General features: G+C 44.6%; 1 protein-coding gene across 1 annotated transcript in view; it reads left to right on the top strand.

Moving 5' to 3' along the window:
- sptbn5 (spectrin, beta, non-erythrocytic 5) overlaps positions 1–19,646 on the top strand; it is a gene marked incomplete at both ends in the record, with an annotated part of 191,394 nt that overhangs the window by 148,003 nt on the left and 23,745 nt on the right. Inside the window, 2 exons of the mRNA XM_084308563.1 lie at positions 11,250–11,436; positions 12,045–12,113. Coding sequence (XP_084164689.1) covers positions 11,250–11,436; positions 12,045–12,113 — 256 coding nt within the window. The remainder of the gene's footprint in view (positions 1–11,249; positions 11,437–12,044; positions 12,114–19,646) is intronic.

The following is a 19,646-nucleotide window of genomic DNA, read 5'->3' as shown; positions in this document are numbered from 1 at the left end:
CCAGCCAGGAGGAGCATAAGGTTCCAGCAGGTCCGAGAGGTAGCCCGGTGCCAAGCCGTTCAGACATTTAAAAGCAAACAGTAAAACCTTAAAATTAGTGCTGTCAGGCGATTAAAGAAATGTATCTGATTAATTACAGGATTTGTAATTAATTAATCTAATTAATCGCATTTTAATCGCATAACCATTCTAGGCCTGATATTCTATATTCTATAATCATATTTCAAATGGCATGTGTCCGGATGGCAGAATTCAGTACTGTATCTATACAAAACCTTCTGTTTAATCATCTTCCATGTATTCATTTGCTTAGATTTTTCAGGTCTGGTCAATTTTAGCATGGTGTTATTCACAGTCAAAGATTAAAAAAAATAATTTGGTTCATTACAATTTACTCAAGCCTATAACAGACATAGTATTTCTGACACTGGGAATACAGATGTCCCTAGAATCAGATACCAAGAACATGCAAATGGACCATTTAAAAAAAAGAGTTTGTAAATGTTTATTCTACGTTCTTATGGAATGAATGATATTTAAAAAAAAAAATTATAAAAAAAAAAAAAAAAAAAAAATTAGTTAATTTTCATAACGCGATAATTTGCTGTGTAATTAATTAATCTAATTAACGTGATAAACTGACAGCCCTACTTAAAATCAATCCTAAAACGCACAGGAAGCCAGTGGAGGGAAGCCACTAAGCCAGTACAGGGGAAATGGGCTCTCGCTTTACGTGTGCCAGTTAGCAGACGAGCAGCGGCGATCTGGACTAACTGCAACGAGAGAGGGAGGGAGGGAGGCCTGACTGACGCCAACATAATAGAAGGCATTACAATAGTCAAGGCGAGAGGTCATAAAAGTGTGGATGACAGTTTCAAAAACACTACGGGATAAAAAAGGTTTGATCTTGGACAGCCTCCTAAGGTGGAAAAAGCTCTTTCCCACCACAGCATTGATCCGTTTGTCCAACTTGAGTTCACGATCGATCTTTGGCTTCACAAAAAGTCCAACTTTTGTGTGTGTGTGTGTGTGTGTGTGTGCGTGCGCGTGCGCGTGTGCGTGTGCGTGTGCGTGTGTGTGTGTGTGTGGACAGTTAACATGTATCTCACAAACACACACACACACTGTTAACATGTATTACACACACACTGTCAACAGGTACCGAATACACACACACATACACACACACTATATTTAAAATGTAATACGGTTTAAAAGTATAAAAGGTGATAAATACCGGGCGGCTGGGTGGCGCAGCGGACATTGCGCGTCACCAACGCAAGAGACACCGGGTTCGACTCCGGCTGTCGGCGTTGTCTCCGGCTTGGGCCAGTCGTCATACTAATTCAATTGGCAGAGTTAGAGGGTGGAAGTCGATGGGTGGTAATCTGGACGTTGTGGACAGCGACCCCTACAGGTCGGTTGGGGACACCTGCACAGCAGAGACAGGAAATAGCGGGGGTAGTGTGAGCCTCCCACACGTTACACCTCGCCAATGAGAGTCCGTGCTGGCAGGTGAAAAGATGTGACAGGCTGCCTCCTCATGTACCGGAGGGGACGCGTGTATATTTTCCCTAACGGACTTTCACTTCCGCGTTCGGGTTCCGCGATCTGATTGGCCACTGACGTTTCTCTCAGCGCCAATCGCGTGACGCTTAGTTCTATCACTGGTTAAGCTTGGCGACTCTTTCGAAGTTGGTTAAGGAGTTTGGTTTAGAGCAGGGCGATAGACCACCAGCCCTGATTCCAAACTCTAACCTTAACCAACTTCGAAAGAGTCGCCAAGCTTAACCAGTGATAGAACTAGGCGTTAGCTAGCTAGCAGGCTGTTAGAGGCATAACTAGGCGTAACGCGATTGGTGCTGAGAGAAACGTCAGCGGCCAATCAGATCGCGGAACCCGAATGCGGAAGTGAAAGTTTGTTAGGGAAAATATACACGCGGAGGGGACACGTGATGCAAGGCTTCTATCCTCCCTACAACCGGCCAGTGGGGGGCATATGCGAGCAACGTTCAAGACAGGGGAGGGAAGAATTGGCACAATGGAATTGGGGATGGGGGAAAAAAACAGAAAAAGAGGAGAAAAAGTGGATACAAAAAAAAGGTGATAAATACCTTCTAATGTCTATATAGGGAGGTGTAGTCTGATGTCACTTTGGACCGCCCGCGAGGTCCACCCGTATAGGGATTTATCATTGGGAAAATGGATTATCGGCTATTCTGCCGCATGGAAATTGAAAAGCTTTCCATTTTTGCACAAAATGAGTTCCCCTCTATCACTAACATTATTGTTTAAGCATTTTTGGTTGAAATAAAATTCGGCGATTTTCTTTTATGATTAATTGCGAATATTTTCATGTTGAGCTATAGATTGTGGATGAATACGCACAGAAAGGTACACCATGCCAATGTTCATGCTTTATTTGTTTTAAACAAGACGATTTAGAAATGGGCAATGGGGAAATACATTGCGTTGGACAGAGGGTGGAACACGGAAAAATGACGTAACCACTACACCTCCCTATAGACCAGGAAGTAACCAACCACTACACCTCCCTATAGACCAGGAAGTAACCACTACGCCTCCTGCGTAATTTTTTTTCGTAGACGCATTTTGTGGAGACGCTCTCTGATTGGCCACTGACTGCCGCTCTCTGATTGGCCGCTGACATGTGCGCCCAATCGCGTGACGAGCTGTGTCTTTGCCCATTTCCGGGTCAAACAGCCTGCAAACTACCTAACGCCTAGTTTATCACTGGTTAAGCTTAGGCGACTCTTTCGAAGTTGGTTAAGGTTAGAGTTTGGAATCAGGGCTGGTGTTCTATCGCCCTGCTCTAAGACAAACTCTAACTTTAACCAACTTCGAAAGAGTGCCTAAGCTTAACCGGTGTAGAAACAGGCATCACACGATTGGGCGCATGAAGTGGCCAATCAGAGAGCGTCTCCGCAAAATGCGGCTACGAAAGAAAAGAACGCACACCTCCCTATAGACCAGGAAGTAACCACTACAACACCTCCCTATAGACGAGGGCCCTGTTTCATGTACGTGGTTCAACTAAGTCGATCAACATGTCCATTATCCAGCTTCAGTTAACCCGATGTTCAAAGCCGGGATTTTCCTGTTTCACAAAGGAGGATTCAGTCTCGTTAACTCAAGCCAGACTTGAGAGTCAGGCTCAAGTCAGGCTAGATGCGCGCTCCCGTTTTAGGTGGAAAGCCAGCACGTATCGATGGCAGAGACCCTGATTCTCAACGGCATTGATTGATTAATTGATTTAAGACTTTATTGACAGATTGCAATAGGCTCAATCGCCTCGCCGACAAGTTAAATGCGTTATCTATAGGCTAATTCTAAGTCCCTCATTACCGCAATCAATCAGATTATATTTCTTTAAACTTGCCTGCTGGATTGAATAATCAAATGAGATCTTGCTAGCGAAAATAACTAGTTAACTGTTATACAGAATTACGAGACGGCTTTCTTGCCCATTGATTGATGTATAGTCAATGTTTAATTTATCTCCAATGTGGTCCAACGGGTTGTTCTTTTGACTTCCACACGGACGACCCGGGTTCAAGACCGGGGTCCTTCTTTTTGCAATATAGGAATAATTCAATTTGGTGCACGTTGAGAGCTATATAAAGAATGACATCCTCAATGCATGTAGATTTATAATATTTTAACTTAAAACCAGGCTACTTTGGCGTATAATCATTAATATTATATTCAAAAAAATCATATTGGAAACACCGGGATTTGAACCCGGATCGCTAGGTTGGCAGACTTGAGCGCTACCGCTGGGCCACTGTGCCAGATGGGATAGATTCATTGTTTATACATTAATGAACGAGAGACCCGTGTTTAGAATATCCCTTATTTTGAATGAAGTTTTATTTCTTTATCCTCATTCATTCATGTGACGTCAACGGCTCATTCAATTTCTCAAATCCGTCAAACAGCGCATCTCATCAGACATCTTAATCCCAGTTACAATTAAAATAACCACATCATGTGTACGTCGCACGAGCGAGCGCCACCGTCGCCACGGTATATATAACGTGCATTATTTAGGACAAAGTGAATTTAATATCAGCATTTTGGGTCTATTTTACATTTCAAAAGCCCCCTCTGGAAGAATGGAGCACAAAAACGTAATTCAGAATGGTATAATGCAGATCGTAGACTGTGGGAATAGTTTCAGGAAACGGGCTGTCACTTCTTTGCGGGGGCGTGGCGATAGTTCAGGCTAACTTGAACTTGAACTCTGCTTTCGAGCAGGCTCAAACTTTTGGATCTGTTGGCATGGTGATCTGGGAAATCCACGTATATGAAACCGGAAAGTCCGGCTAACCCAGTTATCCAGCTAAAGTTATCCGGCTAACTCAGTTATCCAGGTATGTTACGACCCCTGTGTGTCTAAGGGTAAAGGGCTGTAACATAACAGTTGGTTGACAGAAAAGATGGACCACGTTTGTAAACAACAATGATATTTATTGGTAAATGCAAAGGAAGCACATGTAGCTCAGGGGTGAGCCCAGGCCAAAACAACAAACAAACACCACTATACTCCAAATAAACACAATCTAATCTATGGTAAAAGAGATTACATTACCTAAACTACTCTTACCTAACCAAAACAGGAGAAAACAATGTCCAAAGGAAATGGCAGCTCACCCCATCTGTGCTTCCTGAGAAAGAGAGAAAAACACATTAATTATACAGAAACAAAAGCAGAATATATACAAAAACAAACTATAACTTAACAATGCTCTCTCTGTGGCCATACACACACAAGGAAACTACTGCCAAGCACCAAAGGCCAATAAACAAGATGCAATATTGTCAAAGTACAGGTTTACCAAAATCACAACATGCCTAGCCTCATGCCAGAGAGAGAGAAAGACTGAAGGGAGAAAGCCATGTTTTAACAGGTGTGGGGTGATCCATGATTGGGGGGTGTGGATTGAGTGTTGGAGTCTGGAAAAGCCAACCACCAATCACTGCTGTGTTGCAATAATGGAAGGATTGGCCTGGCAGGGACCAATGGGGAAGGGAACAATGGCTGGAGGGAGGAAACAAAATGGAGAACACACACACATGGAGACACACACTGGGGAATATATACATTGGGATGTAACACCCCCATACATAAGACAAAAAACATGCCTACATAAACTACCAACTAAACATGTTTTTTTTTTCTTCTTTAACAACGAGATAACATCCCCGAGATAACATGTACTCCAAAACAAAGAGCTATGAAAAAACTAGCAGCAACATAAAACGAGTCCACAGCAACATAGACCGAGTAGACAGAAAAAATAGATCAAGTCGACAGCAATATACAGTAGAACGAGTCGACAGCAAAATAGAACAAGTCGACAGCAATACACAGTAGAACGAGTCGACAGCAACAGAGATTTCAACTACGAGACAGAGCATCCGCCAACACATTATCAGACCCCTTCTTATGCTTTATGCTGAGGTTATAATTTTGCACTATGAGCGCCCAACGCATGAGGCGCTGATTGTGGTTGTACATCCGCGACAGAAAAACCAATGGGTTGTGGTCGGTGTATACTACCACTGGTAATACGCTCGAACCGACATACACCTCAAAATGTTGCAACGCATACAACATAGCCAAAGTCTCCTTTTCAATAGTGGAATAGTTTAGTTGATGTTTGTTAAATTTCCGGGAGAAATAACAAACCGGGTGACTGACCATCGTGATCTTCCTGTAATAACACCCCTCCAGCTCCCACCCCGCTGGCATCCACCTCCAGCTGGAACGGCAGGGAGAAATCTGGAGCAGAGAGAACAGGGGAACTGCATAAGAGAGCTTTAACACTATCAAATGCATTTTGACAATCAGCTGTCCAAATGAATGGTTTGGACGGGCTACACAGGCTAGTGAGAGAAGTGACGACAGAAGAAAAGTTCCGGCAAAAACCACGGTAATACCCAGCCATCCCAAGGAATCTACGCAATTCCCGCCTAGTAGTAGGCACTGGAAAAGTTGTGATTGCAGATATTTTTGCATCCACCGGACGCACTTGGCCTTGTCCTACCTGCTTACCAAGATAGGTAACCGTAGCCTTGCCGAACTCACACTTGGCAAGGTTAAGGGTCAGGGAGGCTCCAGCTAAGCGGTCAAAGACAGTTTGCAAGGTTGTCATGTGGTCACGCCAGTTGGTCGAATAGACAACCAGGTCATCGAGATAGGCATTACAATTTGGAACACCAGCCAGGACTAGGGTCACCAGTCGCTGGAAAGTGGCCGGGGCATTACGCATTCCAAAAGGCATTACAGTATATTGCAAAAAATTGTCAGGAGTAACAAACGCAGAGATTTCCGAGGCACGGGGGGTCAAAGGGACCTGCCAGTAACCCTTTAACAAATCTAGTTTGCTAACATAGGTGGCAGATCCAAGGTTGTCAATACAATCTTCCATGCAGGGCAGTGGGAAGGAATCAGGCACGGTGACAGCATTTACCTTCCGGAAATCAGTACAAAATCTAGGAGTTCCATCCGATTTGGGAGCTAACAAGCAAGGTGAACTCCAGGGACTGCAACTTGGCTTGGCTAAACCATGTTTTAACAAATAGTCAACCTCCTGTTGCATCATGGCCCTCTTGGTGATGTTAACACGGTATGCATGTTGCTTGATAGGCACAGCATTGTTAACTTTAATATCATGGGCCAATACAGAAGTACAGGAGGGAACATCACCAAACAGAGCCATGTAGGCCTGAATCAAATTTGTGATGTCCTCTCGCTGCTCCTCAGGTAAGTGTGCTAAGTGAGTGGGCAGGTTCAATAACATCTCAGTGTTGGACAATCTAGCACCCTGATGGGCTGCATTGCGCAACTCCAAGCCATCTACATCCTCACCACTAACGTCAGGAGAGTCCGGAACTATTGGAGTTGAGGCAACAGCAGAGACGGCCAGTCCGGCTGTCTGGTCTGAGGTCTTCACCTGCACACTATCTCTGGAAAAATATGGTTTAAGCATATTGATGTGGCAAACACGAGTGACGTTTACGATCAGGGGTGCGAACCACATAGTCTGTATCACTTATCTTCTTGTCTATTGCATACGGTCCGGAAAAACGAGCGGAAAGAGCAGAACCAAGGATAGGTAACAGGACTAGAACCTTATCACCTGGCTGGAAAGATCGAGAAACAGCTTTCTCGTCATAGTGCCGTTTCATAGTTCTCTGGGAAGAAGAGAGCGCTTCTTTTGCGAGAGAGCACGCCTGATGCAGTCGCTCTCGAAACTGGCTAACAAAATCTAGAACATTAGTGGGTGTGCTGGCACCCTTTGACATGAACCGTTCTTTAAGAACTTTCAGAGGCCCTCTAACAGTGTGCCCAAAAACGAGCTCAGCAGGACTGAAACCAAGAGACTCCTGTATGGTCTCTCGCGCAGCAAATAGAACAAGGGGGACACCCTCATCCCAATCTTTCTCTGTGTCTAAGCAATATTTACGCAGCATGGACTTTAAGGTCTGATGCCAATGTTCTAGAGCCCCCTGAGTTTCAGGGTGGTAGGCACTGGACACTATATGTCGGATACCCAGGGACTGTAATACTTGCTCAAATAACCTAGACAGGAAGTTGGTGCCTTGGTCCGTTTGTACTACCTTAGGCAGTCCAAACGTGGAGAAGAACTTAGTCAAAGCCTTAATTATTACAGGCGCTGTAATTCTGCGAAGAGGGATAGCCTCAGGGAAACGGGTGGCGGTACACATTATTGTCAACAAAAACTGATTGCCGGCTTTGGTCCTTGGCAACGGACCAACACAGTCAACTATGACATGTTCAAATGGTTCACCGACCGCTGGTATAGGACAGAGGGGAGCAGGTGGAATTACCTGGTTTGGCTTTCCGGTGATCTGACAAGTACTACAGGTACGACAGTACTGTGCTACATCGGACTTCAAACCGGGCCAAAAGAAATGTTGAAGTATTCTGTTGTATGTTTTAGTGACTCCCAAGTGTCCAGACCAAGGGTGGTCATGGGCCAAGAACAGTACATGCTGACGATAAACTGCAGGGACAACAATCTGATAAACAGTGCTCCAGTCTGGTACCTGATCTGGTAGCCCTATCTCCGATTGTGCATGCTCTGCCAGTCTAGTACCATGGGACCTCCATGTACGCATCAAAACTCCTTCATCCACAAAATAAGAATGCAACTCTCTCCTCTGTTCTGTTTCAAGAGAAGAGAAACATTTTGCAAGAGAAGGGTCAGCCTTCTGGGCAGTAATTAGCATTTCACGAGTAACGGGTAACTTCAAAGCGTCGGAACTAGTTACAGTTGTCTGTGGGGGTACCTTACTATGAGTCGGTGGTTTGTCAGCGGTATCAGAAGTTGGAGCCAGCAACTCCTCCCTGACAAAAGCTGAAGCAAAAACAGAGTCAGACAAATTAATTTCATCACCTCTCTTTTTCAATTGAGCCCGAGTGACAACACTTGCAGAAAAAACTTCAGGGAAGTTCTGTGACAAGTCATCAGGCAGAGAATCTGTGTCTGGGTGATCCAACACTTCCAGCACAGCGTTCACCTGTCCTCCAGCTAAATCATTTCCCATGATAAAGGAAATGCCTTTAACTGGCAAGGAAGGTCTCACCCCTATTTTAAAGAAACCAGTGACCAAATCAGATTGTACATGAATACAGTGTAACGGGGCTGGCACGAAACCCATCTCAATACCTTGAACTAGGACACTAGAACCACAGGAAGATTTCTCAGACAGAGGTAGTACATCAGAGAGGATAAAGGATTGTGAGGCTCCAGTATCTCGTAAGATCTGAACTGTACACTGATCTTTTGGATCCCCTGTCAAGGAAACTAAACCCTTGGAAGTAAATGGCCTGAAACAAGGATCGAGAACATCCTGATCATTGGGCATCTGTAGATCGGAACCAGGTGCCATTTTAATCAGACCAACCCCTTTGGGTTGCCTAAAGTTCTGAGAGGACGGTTGCTGCTTACGTTTCAATGTTAAACAGTCAGAAATGACATGACCAGATTTATGACAGTAGTAACATGTCCGCTCCTCTTTTGAGCGTGGAGGTGACATTCTTGGTCGGGGGTGTGTGAATTCTGAATGGTTGGGGACAGAAGGTCTCTGAGAGAAATCATGGGGGGGAAACGAGTCACGCCTATCTACAAACAGTTTTATGGGTTAGCGCAAACTCATCAGCTAATACAGCAGCTTGCTGCAGAGTGGACACTTTCTGCTCACTCAGGTAAATTACAATACGCTCTGGCAAACGATTCTTAAACTCTTCTAATAGAATGAGTTCTCTGAGAGAGTTAAGATCTGAGGCCTTGCTTGCTGCACACCATTTATCAAAGAGAGTTCCCTTCTCTCTAGCAAACTCTACAAAGGTCTGGTTGACAGCTCTCTTGTGACTGCGAAACCTCTGCCTATAAGCTTCGGGCACAAGCTCATATGCACGAAGGATGGCAGCCTTCACAGTATCATACAATAGACTATCTTCTAGGGAAAGTGTTGAACAAACCTCTTGGGCTTTACCAGTCAATTTGCATTGAAGCAACAAAGGCCAGACCTCTCTTGGCCAGCGCAATGAAGCAGCAATACGCTCAAACACATTAAAATAAGTATCAACTTCTGTCTCTCGGAACGGAGGCACCAAAGCAATGTGTTTACTTATATCAAAAGTGTGTGATGAATAAGCTGTGGAGGAGGACATACCCGGGCCTTGTGGAGGAGTCGGTGTAGCAGAGTTGGATCCACTCCTTAGGACTTCCAGCTCCAACCTCCGCAGTCTGAGCTCTTTTTCCACTTCATGCTCAAGCTCCAACCTACGAATGTTAACAGCCCTTTCATTTTCTGCCTCAAGCTCCATTCTACGAAGCCGATACTCCGCCTCACGTGCTTGTGCCTTCTCCTGAGCCTCCATCTGGAGACGTGCTATTCTAACCTTGACCTGGGCCCCTTCTCGAGACCCAGTTGACACAGGAGAGGTCAAGTGAAAATGTGGCAATGTGACGTTCACACCTGCCTTTTCAGCACCATGGGCTTGCTCCTCAGAAGGCGGTGCTTCTGTAAGTTCACCAGAAGGACTTGCATGTTCATCAGAGACCGCAGGTAAAACAAGCGTCCCCTGCTCCAACAGCTTATCTACCACAAGACACCTGATATCCTGTTTAAGATGCTTTTGTTGAACCGAGAGTTGAAAATGTGTGGCAATCTCCACTAAGTCTGCCTTGCGGCAGCTATCTAGCGCTTCCCAAGTAGGATTGCTCAAGAATTTCCCCAGATCAAAAGTACTAACTGCCATTATTTTTTTCTTACACAAATGCCATTTTTACACAAAGTAATTAATAACTATACAAGTGTAAACAAACACAGTTCACCAAATCCATCAACCAACAATTGAACACGGGTTATAAAATCCAGGCAGAGCCCCCATTTATGTTACGACCCCTGTGTGTCTAAGGGTAAAGGGCTGTAACATAACAGTTGGTTGACAGAAAAGATGGACCACGTTTGTAAACAACAATGATATTTATTGGTAAATGCAAAGGAAGCACATGTAGCTCAGGGGTGAGCCCAGGCCAAAACAACAAACAAACACCACTATACTCCAAATAAACACAATCTAATCTATGGTAAAAGAGATTACATTACCTAAACTACTCTTACCTAACCAAAACAGGAGAAAACAATGTCCAAAGGAAATGGCAGCTCACCCCATCTGTGCTTCCTGAGAAAGAGAGAAAAACACATTAATTATACAGAAACAAAAGCAGAATATATACAAAAACAAACTATAACTTAACAATGCTCTCTCTGTGGCCATACACACACAAGGAAACTACTGCCAAGCACCAAAGGCCAATAAACAAGATGCAATATTGTCAAAGTACAGGTTTACCAAAATCACAACATGCCTAGCCTCATGCCAGAGAGAGAGAAAGACTGAAGGGAGAAAGCCATGTTTTAACAGGTGTGGGGTGATCCATGATTGGGGGGTGTGGATTGAGTGTTGGAGTCTGGAAAAGCCAACCACCAATCACTGCTGTGTTGCAATAATGGAAGGATTGGCCTGGCAGGGACCAATGGGGAAGGGAACAATGGCTGGAGGGAGGAAACAAAATGGAGAACACACACACATGGAGACACACACTGGGGAATATATACATTGGGATGTAACAAGGTACATGAAACGGGGCCCAGGAAGTAACCACTACACCTCCCTATTCTGCCAGGTACAACCAGCTGGCCCAGCCCCTGCAGTGTCGCAGGGAAACCCTGGAGTCGTGGCAGCTGCTGTTCCAGTTCTACAGAGACATGGAGGAGGAGCTGGTCTGGGTCACCCACACCCTGCCCCACACGGCAGCTCACGACCTGGGCAGCACACTCACCAACACACAGGGGATGCTGACAAAACACCAGGTGAGAGAGAGGGGGGGAGGGAGAGGGAGGGAGGGAGAGAGAGGGGGGGAGCGAGAGAGAGAGGGCTGGGAGAGAGTGAGAGAGAGAGAGGGGGGAGAGAGAGAGGGGGGAGAGAGAGAGAGAGAGAGAGAGAGAGAGAGAGAGAGAGAGAGAGAGAGAGAGAGAGAGAGAGAGAGAGAGAGAGAGAGAGAGAGAGAGAGAGGGGAGAGAGAGAGAGCGAGAGAGAGAGAGAGAGAGAGAGGGGCTTTTTATGCTATCTAAAGGAACATCAAGCTGGACATTCCAATTCAAATCTTGCCAAAATATATAAATATTAGGCAGGCAGATGGATAGCAGATGGATAGCATATGGATAGATGAAGAGATAGATTTCTGACTTCATTGGGAAAGCGTTACGGATCTGGTGTGATCCTGGTGTAAGTCATTAAGTGAGTTCACTCTGGGTGTGTGTTTTTAAGTTCACTCTGGTTGTGTGTTTTTAAGTTCACTCTGGTTGTGTGTTTTTAAGTTCACTCTGGGTGTGTGTTTTTAAGTTCACTCTGGTTGTGTGTTTTTAAGTTCACTCTGGGTGTGTGTTTTTAAGTTCACTCTGGTTGTGTGTTTTTTCAGTCCATGATGCACGAGATCTCCAGTCACGCCCCATTGGTCCAGGCAGTACAAGAGACTGGACAGAATCTGGTGAGGAGCCAATTGTTTCTCACGTTCAGGTCGAGTCAGTAGTAGCATTAGGGCTGACCTTGGAATTTGTTTTGGGAATTCGAAGCTTCGGGGCCGAGATTCTATTTTGATTCGAGGCTTCGAGATTAAAAAAAAAAAAGGTTTTTATAAATTATTTCAATTTTATTTAATTTTTTATTTTATGTTGTGGGACTTGTACAGCACTTTGTTCAACTTTGTCAGCAGGCACGTGCACACATAGAGCCCAAGGGGTGCTTGAGCACCTGCCTTTTTGAGCCTCATAAAAAAAAGTGCCATTTTTAAAAAAAAATAAGGAAGAAAATTCGTTACGCATATAGACTGCCCTTCCAACTGAAAATGTCAGGATAGAATCAAAATATTAGGTAAAGAGAGAGATGCCCCATATTCCATTGCAGTTTGCACGGCCTCCTCAGCGTGCCTCTCCGCGGACCTATATATTTTATGCATAGCGTGGGTGGTGATGATGATGATGATAGAAACCGCTGTGGTGCATACAGTTGAATGCTGGTATTACACTCACTGAGGGACACGAAGAAGTCAAGTCCGATGGGATTTGGGAATCTCAAATACAAATCGGGATTGGAATAAAAAATGCATTTATATTAAACAATACAGAATATACAGCACTTTTTTTGGGTCTGTAGGGTAAGCACTTATTCCCTCCCCCCTGAACATTTATGGAGATGTATGGGCCTTTTAAGTCAGTGATAAAAGTGTCTTTCAAGGATAAGTGAGCTCCTGCACTGATTATTATAGTTCAATATTCAATATTTGATCACCAAAACCCCCCAAAAAGCATAAAAAGGGGGCCCCCCGCCCGAAAAGGGCCCTTAAAAATCGGGCTTGTGCGCGCGCTCGGTTAAAACACACACAGGTATAGTGCCTTTTTCAGCCTTTGAGCACCTGCCCCTCTAAAGTCCTGTGCACGTCCCTGAGTGGGTGTGTATCTGTTAGTGGCTTGATGTGATGGAAATTAGTCAGAAGGATTATGACAAACATCTGTATCTCCAGTATGCACCCTCCCAAGTGATGATGTTTGGAGGGCGTGGAGGAGATGTATTATAGGACATGAGTGTCAGCTTCCTCATGGTTGCATTGATCCATTGGTGGACTGTTTCCAACATGGTGGACTTGATCACCTGCAGTGATGTAGACATCCTTGTCATCTGGGAACTGTCCATCTGTTAACAACTTATTTGACAGGAATGAGAAAATGTCTTGTTACACCTGGCGCAACTAACTCCTCGTCAACAGAAATATCTCTACTTGACGTGTATTGTGTCTAGCACAATAAAAGCTTTCCCATAGAGCTCTGCATGATGTTTGAAGTGCTGCATTCTCAGCTTATTTGCTGTCTTCTTCTGTGTTTTCTTCTCATGGAACAACAGTAAGTTATTTCACTTGATCGGTGCTGTCAGAAGTCTGTCATTTGATTCAAGCACTTCCTGAAATTGTTGTACTGCTCTTGTCCCATAGACTCGAGTTGATGGACAGATACGGCAGCAGCCGCAGACTCACACACCTTATTGTCTAATGTAACCAGGTCTTTACTGCCCTCCTCAAAGGGATTCCCATTGCTCAGCAACACCTCCATCAGGTCTTTGGCATGGCGTTGACATTGGTGCTGAGATGCAGATCCTTTCTTGTGATGAGGACGTTCTTCACAATCATCGTTTGCTTCACAATCATCGTTTGTTCTTCACAATCAACTGTTGTTTACAGTTCTCATATCTAACTCTAGTTCTCCACATATTTATTGTCTCATTGTGTGAAATATCATATAAGATATGCTCCAATCATGTTTATTTTATTTTTATTCAATTACTCATTCATGAAAACCTAGGTACAGGCACCAACATCACCATTCTAGGTTCAATAGAATGAAAGTTATGAAGCGTAATTCGAAATAAATACAGAAATTGCAGACATCTTTGATTTTTGCCATACCAGAATATTCAAAACCTCAATATTTGAACTCCAGTTGATTCCTCACACAGTATTAACTTAAAATAGCAATACAAAATTATATTACACAGCAATTGTGTGAACATTAAGACGTTTTTAAATAATTCATGATTTCGATCGTGGCCATTTTGGATACATTTTTATTAAATTCAACTGGTTTCTTGACACTCAAGCCCAAATTGTTCTATAGATCCTTATCTTCAAATTAGAAGTGAAAACGAAACTTTCGCATACATTTGAAATTACTGAGTGTCCAGGCACCCCACTATCAGAAAAGTGTGTGGTTTTCTGGTCAGCAGGAGATGTGCATCTCTGGCAGCTTATGGTCAGTGGCATTGTTCGTCAAATAGTGTTGAACTTGAGTGTTACACCCTGAGTGCATAGTATAATAGACATATTAGCATGGTAGGTAGTAGTATACGGATAGTAACATAGTACATAGTAGTAAGGTACTAGTAAAAGACAGTTATTTATATATACATTATATTGTAGAAATCGTCGGAATAGAGAAACGCACAATTTCTATCAGTTGACAACACAAAGCCGTGTGTCATTTATTTCGCAGTAGCACAAGTGACAGCTGTCAGAACTATGCCGTGCTAGCTTCTGACAGCTCGTAGTAATCAAACATTTATCAATGAAACCCTACACAGGATGTCTCCTCCTCCTCCTCATCTTCCTCCTCCTCTTCCTCTTCCTCCTCCTCCTCTTCCTCCTCCTCTTCCTCCTCCGCCTCTGCCTCCTCCTCCTCCTCCTACTCTTCCTCATCTTCCTACTCCTCCTCCTAATCCTCCTCCTCCTCCTACTCTTCCTCCTCCTCCTCCTCCTTCTCCTCCTCCTAATCCTCCTCCTCCTACTCTTCCACATCTTCCTCATCCTCTTCCTCCTCCTCCTCCTGCTCCCGTTCCTACTCTTCCTCCTCCTCCTCCTCCTGCTACTCCTGCTCCTACTCTTCCTCATCTTCCTCCTCCTCCTCCTGCTCCTCCTCTTCCTCCTCCTCCTGCTCCTCATCCTCCTCCTCCTCCTCCTCCTCCTCCTCCTCCTCCTCCTCCTCCTCCTCCTCCTCCTCCACGGGGAGCAGCGTACTGGCTCATATTAAATGGCAGGCCATGCATTATGCAGCAGCTTAGGCCACCGCGCTGGATCTTCATGTCCTCGGCTACAGTCCACCTATCGCTGCTCTGGTCGTAGCGCTCCACGTTGGAGATGGAGGTGAATTCATTGTAGCCTCCGACCACGAAGAGCAGGTCGTCCAACACCGCGATGCCAAAGTCGCTGCGGGGGGTGAGCATGGCGGGCAGGGCGCACCAGGAGTCAGTCAAGGGGCTGTAGGCCTCCGCGCTACGCAGGTAGTTTCCACGGTCCCACCCTCCCACCTGAGGACAGGACACATGAGAGGAATGTTTTAGTGTGTGTCTCAGGCAGGCAGGCAGGCAGGCAGGCAGACACTGTATTAATCCACTTATGAAAATGAGGACATCACGGCAGCATTGCAAGTCAAATGATACATATCTATAGAAATATCTAGTATAAAGCATTTGTCTCCGTGTGCACCTACCGCATAGACTTGTCCTCCATACGCAGCCACTCCCACTCCGATACGCCTGCTGCTCATGGGGGCGATCAGAGTCCACTGGTCGGTGTCTGGGCTGTAGCACTCAGCTGTGAACAGATGCTCGCCCAAATTGATGCCACCACAGATGTAAACCTGTATTAAGAAAGAATATTCTAATTTAGTTTATATATTCCATTTGATTTCATTCTACTTTAATTGTCTGTTAATGTTGATGCACCAAAGGACCCAGACACATCTTTTGTATGTGCAAGCTTACTTGGCAATAAAGACATTTATGATTTCTGATCTAACGTTCCTTGTGTTCATCTAGCACCCTGTGTCCCTTATTCCACCCACCTTGCCCTGGAGGGCTGCTGCCCCGGCGTGACTCCTGTGCTCCAGCATGGGTGAGATCACTGTCCACTGGTTGGTTTCAGGCTCATAGCGCTCGGCTGTGTTCAGTTCCACGTGTCCGTCGTGCCCTCCCATGGCGTAGATACAGCCGTCCAACGCGACCACGCTGAGCCTAATGCGGCGTGAGTGCATGGGAGCCGCCTGCAGCCAGCTGCGAGTGACGGGGTTGAACCTGCACACACTGCTGAGATGCTCATAGCCGTCCCGGCCGCCAATGCAGTAGACCAGACCGTGGAGATAAGCGGTGGCGTGGCAGTCCCGGGGACTCTCCGCCTCAACACTCATGTCCATCCATCCACCGGCTCGGATATCGTAAGCCTCCATGCAAATGGTCATGCTGCCACCCCAGCCTCCGATGGCCAATAGGACCTCCTGGGGCAGGCGTGGGCGGGTCAGGGGGTTTGGGAGCCTGTCGGAGCCAGGGGGGTTCAGGACGCTGAGGATGAGGGGCCTGCAGTCGTGGCTGTCCTTCACCACAGGGTTGTTCTGGACGTTGCTCCTGAAGTAGTCAGGCCTCATCAAGCCCATGCGAACCTGGGAAGAGACAAGCAGACAGCGGGTACAACTTAGACATCGGTTGTAGACGGTTTCTGTTGCTAGGGAACAGTTTGGACCCAAATGTTTGAGAACCACTGTACTAGGGAACCTAGTGTTGTTTTAATGTAATGCACAGTAATACAATTAGTTACCTTGGGCAGCAGCAAAGGGATGTGTGTTTTACGCTCCTCACGGGAGTGGTCGATCCAACGGAGGACGGCCTCGAACACCGTCTCCTCGCTCTTCACGTTCAGGTCATCCCTCTCTATGATGTCCACCAGTTGCTGCAGGGACAGCTCCACAAACTCCTGTGAGACGTGCAACATCTCCTCAAAGTGGCACACGATGAAGAGATGGGCCTTGCGCATCAGGTCACGGCAGCAGTCGATGTCCGCGAAACTCCAGATGCCGACACAGTTTTCCAGAGACAGCTGGCCTTCTAGGAAGTCAGAGCACGCTCCTACTATGCCAGTGACAAGAAGCTGGTCTGCAGCCACCAGAAGCTCTTCCACATTCTCTGCTGTCACCAGCACAAAGTGTGTGTAGGCGTACTCTATGATGAGCTGCATCATACCCGGGGACACCCCAGGGATAGTGTAGACTGCTTTCTCTGAGTCGCTCCAGCGAGTGAAGAGGGCTCTGTGGGACGCAGAGTATAGAGATATCTGATGAGTAAACAGTAAGCAACATTCTGTCCTGTGTAGTAATTAGGGCTGACCCCTATTAGTCGAATAGTCGACTAATTGGTCGAAAGGAGCCGCAGTCGACTGCCAACCTCTTAGAAGCGTGGCTAACGCTAATGGCACGCATACCAGAGGCCAACTGCCTAAGAAAACAGGCACAGAGGCACTGAAAGAGGATTTCACCCATCTAATGAACACACTAGACTAGAAAAATATCAAGATGTATCCATCAGTGGACCAATTGCATGCTTTTGCAGAGGACAAGAAGCCTTCAGTCGACTCCTTCAGACATTAAGCACCCCCCACAGCCCAAATGGAATGATAAAAAAATAGATATATATATTATACTTTTTTTTCTTTTTTTTTATAGTCGACTAATAGTTGACTAACGGCAAATCTTTTTACATTAGAAGTACAGTATATTATCTGTTTACAGTAGAAGTACAGTATAGTATCTGTTTACAGTAGAAGTACAGTATAGTATCTGTTTACAGTAAAAGTACAGTATGGTATCTGTTTACTAACCAAGCTAACCTGAACCAAGCTAACAGAACCAAGCTAACCTGAACCAAGCTAAACTTACCTGAAATAGTCACTGCAGTCACATAGGAGGCCCTTGTGGGCATTCAACTCAGTGCTGTTGACTTTAATAACCACATCACAGAGCCTTCCCTCCAGACGCAGCTCATTAAGGATTGTACAGGACATTGTTTCCTTTTCCATGTAGGGATTTTAAATTGTATCTACAGAATATATTCAAGCTTACAGACAAGTAGCCGGAAACACCAAGTGATATCTTCACTTGGTCTTCTGAGATCTGAGATCTTCTGAGAGAATTGTTGAATATATACTGTACACAAATGTTCTAGAATGTTCTATTATGACATACTGTGACATCACAAATGTTCTAGAATGTTCTATTATGACATCATACTGTGACATCACAAATGTTCTAGAATGTTTGATTATGATATCATACTGTGACATCACAAATGTTCTAGAGTGTTTGATTATGACATCATACTGTGACATCACAAATTAATTTGTGTAATTTGAATAATTTAAATATGTTGACATTAAAACAGAACAAATAAAATGATAAAAAAACTACATAAAACAATGATATAAATTATAATAAAATGTTTAAGTAAAATGTATAGAAATAAAGAAAAATAAGACAATGAAATAAAGATAATAATTCATTTAAAAGCTATTTTAAAAAGGTAAGTTTTGAGCAGTGCCAACCGAGTCTGCTGTCCTAACAGACTTGGGGTCTGTAGGGTAAGCACTTATTCCCTCCCCCCTGAACATTTATGGAGATGTATGGGCCTTTTAAGTCAGTGGTAAAAGTGTCTTTAAAGGATAAGTGAGCTTCTGCACTGATTATTATAGTTCAATATTCAATATTTGATCACTAAAAAACCCCAAAAAGCATAAAAAGGCCCCTCCCCGCCCAAAAAGGACCCCCAAAAATAGCACAGGCCCAGTGCCCTTTTCAGCCTTTGAGCACCTGCCCCTCTAAAGTCCTGTGCACGTCCCTGTTTGTCAGTGCTGTAAAGTGTAAACCTTTTTAAATCTTAGACAAACGAAACACTTTGCTTTCATGAAATATTGTAAGCCATCATTTGAGGCTTTATAAAAGCAGCACAATGAACACAAATCTGTCAGTGCTGAGTCCGACCTCATCTTAAATAACAAACAGCATTGCTTGTTGTAGTTAACAAAGAGAGGCAGAGTTGATTTAGCACAACAACAAAAAAAATATATATATATATACATTATTATATATTTTTTTATATATTCTAATTTTATTTTCATATTCGAATCCCATGCCCATCGAACGAAGCTTCGAAGTATTTAAGACAGCCCTAGTAGTAGCATAGAAAACTTGCATTGTCTTGGCCAACAACTTTAATTCTTAAGCGTCAGGAAGTGGCTCATGGATAGAGTAGAGGAATAGCCCCCTATAGTTTGAATGGGTTTCCAATCAGTTTTTAGATATTGTGGGGTATACAATTTTAGCGATAGGTTAGTCTTCTAATGTTTTAAATGTATGTGTTTTGTGTTATTGTCGTGTTTTTGTTGTGGCCTAACAGCCCTGGGACCATGACGGAAATAAGGGTTTTACTCTTTCTCATGTTATCCTTTGGATCCTTGTTGTGCGTTTTTAATCCATCAATAAAATAAAATAAAATAAAATCAATATCACCTCCTGGTTTGGGAATAGCATCGCACAAGACCGCAGCAGACTACAGAGAGTGGCACGTTCGCCGAACGCACAATTGGAGGGGGGCTTCCCACCCTCCAGAACATTTACAACAAGCGGTGCATGGGTAAGGCTAAGATATTTATCAAAGA

Source organism: Notolepis coatsorum (genome assembly GCF_963971535.1).
Source record: "Notolepis coatsorum genome assembly, chromosome: 2".
Classification (NCBI taxonomy): Eukaryota; Metazoa; Chordata; class Actinopteri; order Aulopiformes; family Paralepididae; genus Notolepis; species Notolepis coatsorum.
The sequence above is the reverse complement of the archived record's forward strand: the minus strand, read 5'-3'. Positions and strand labels throughout refer to the sequence as shown.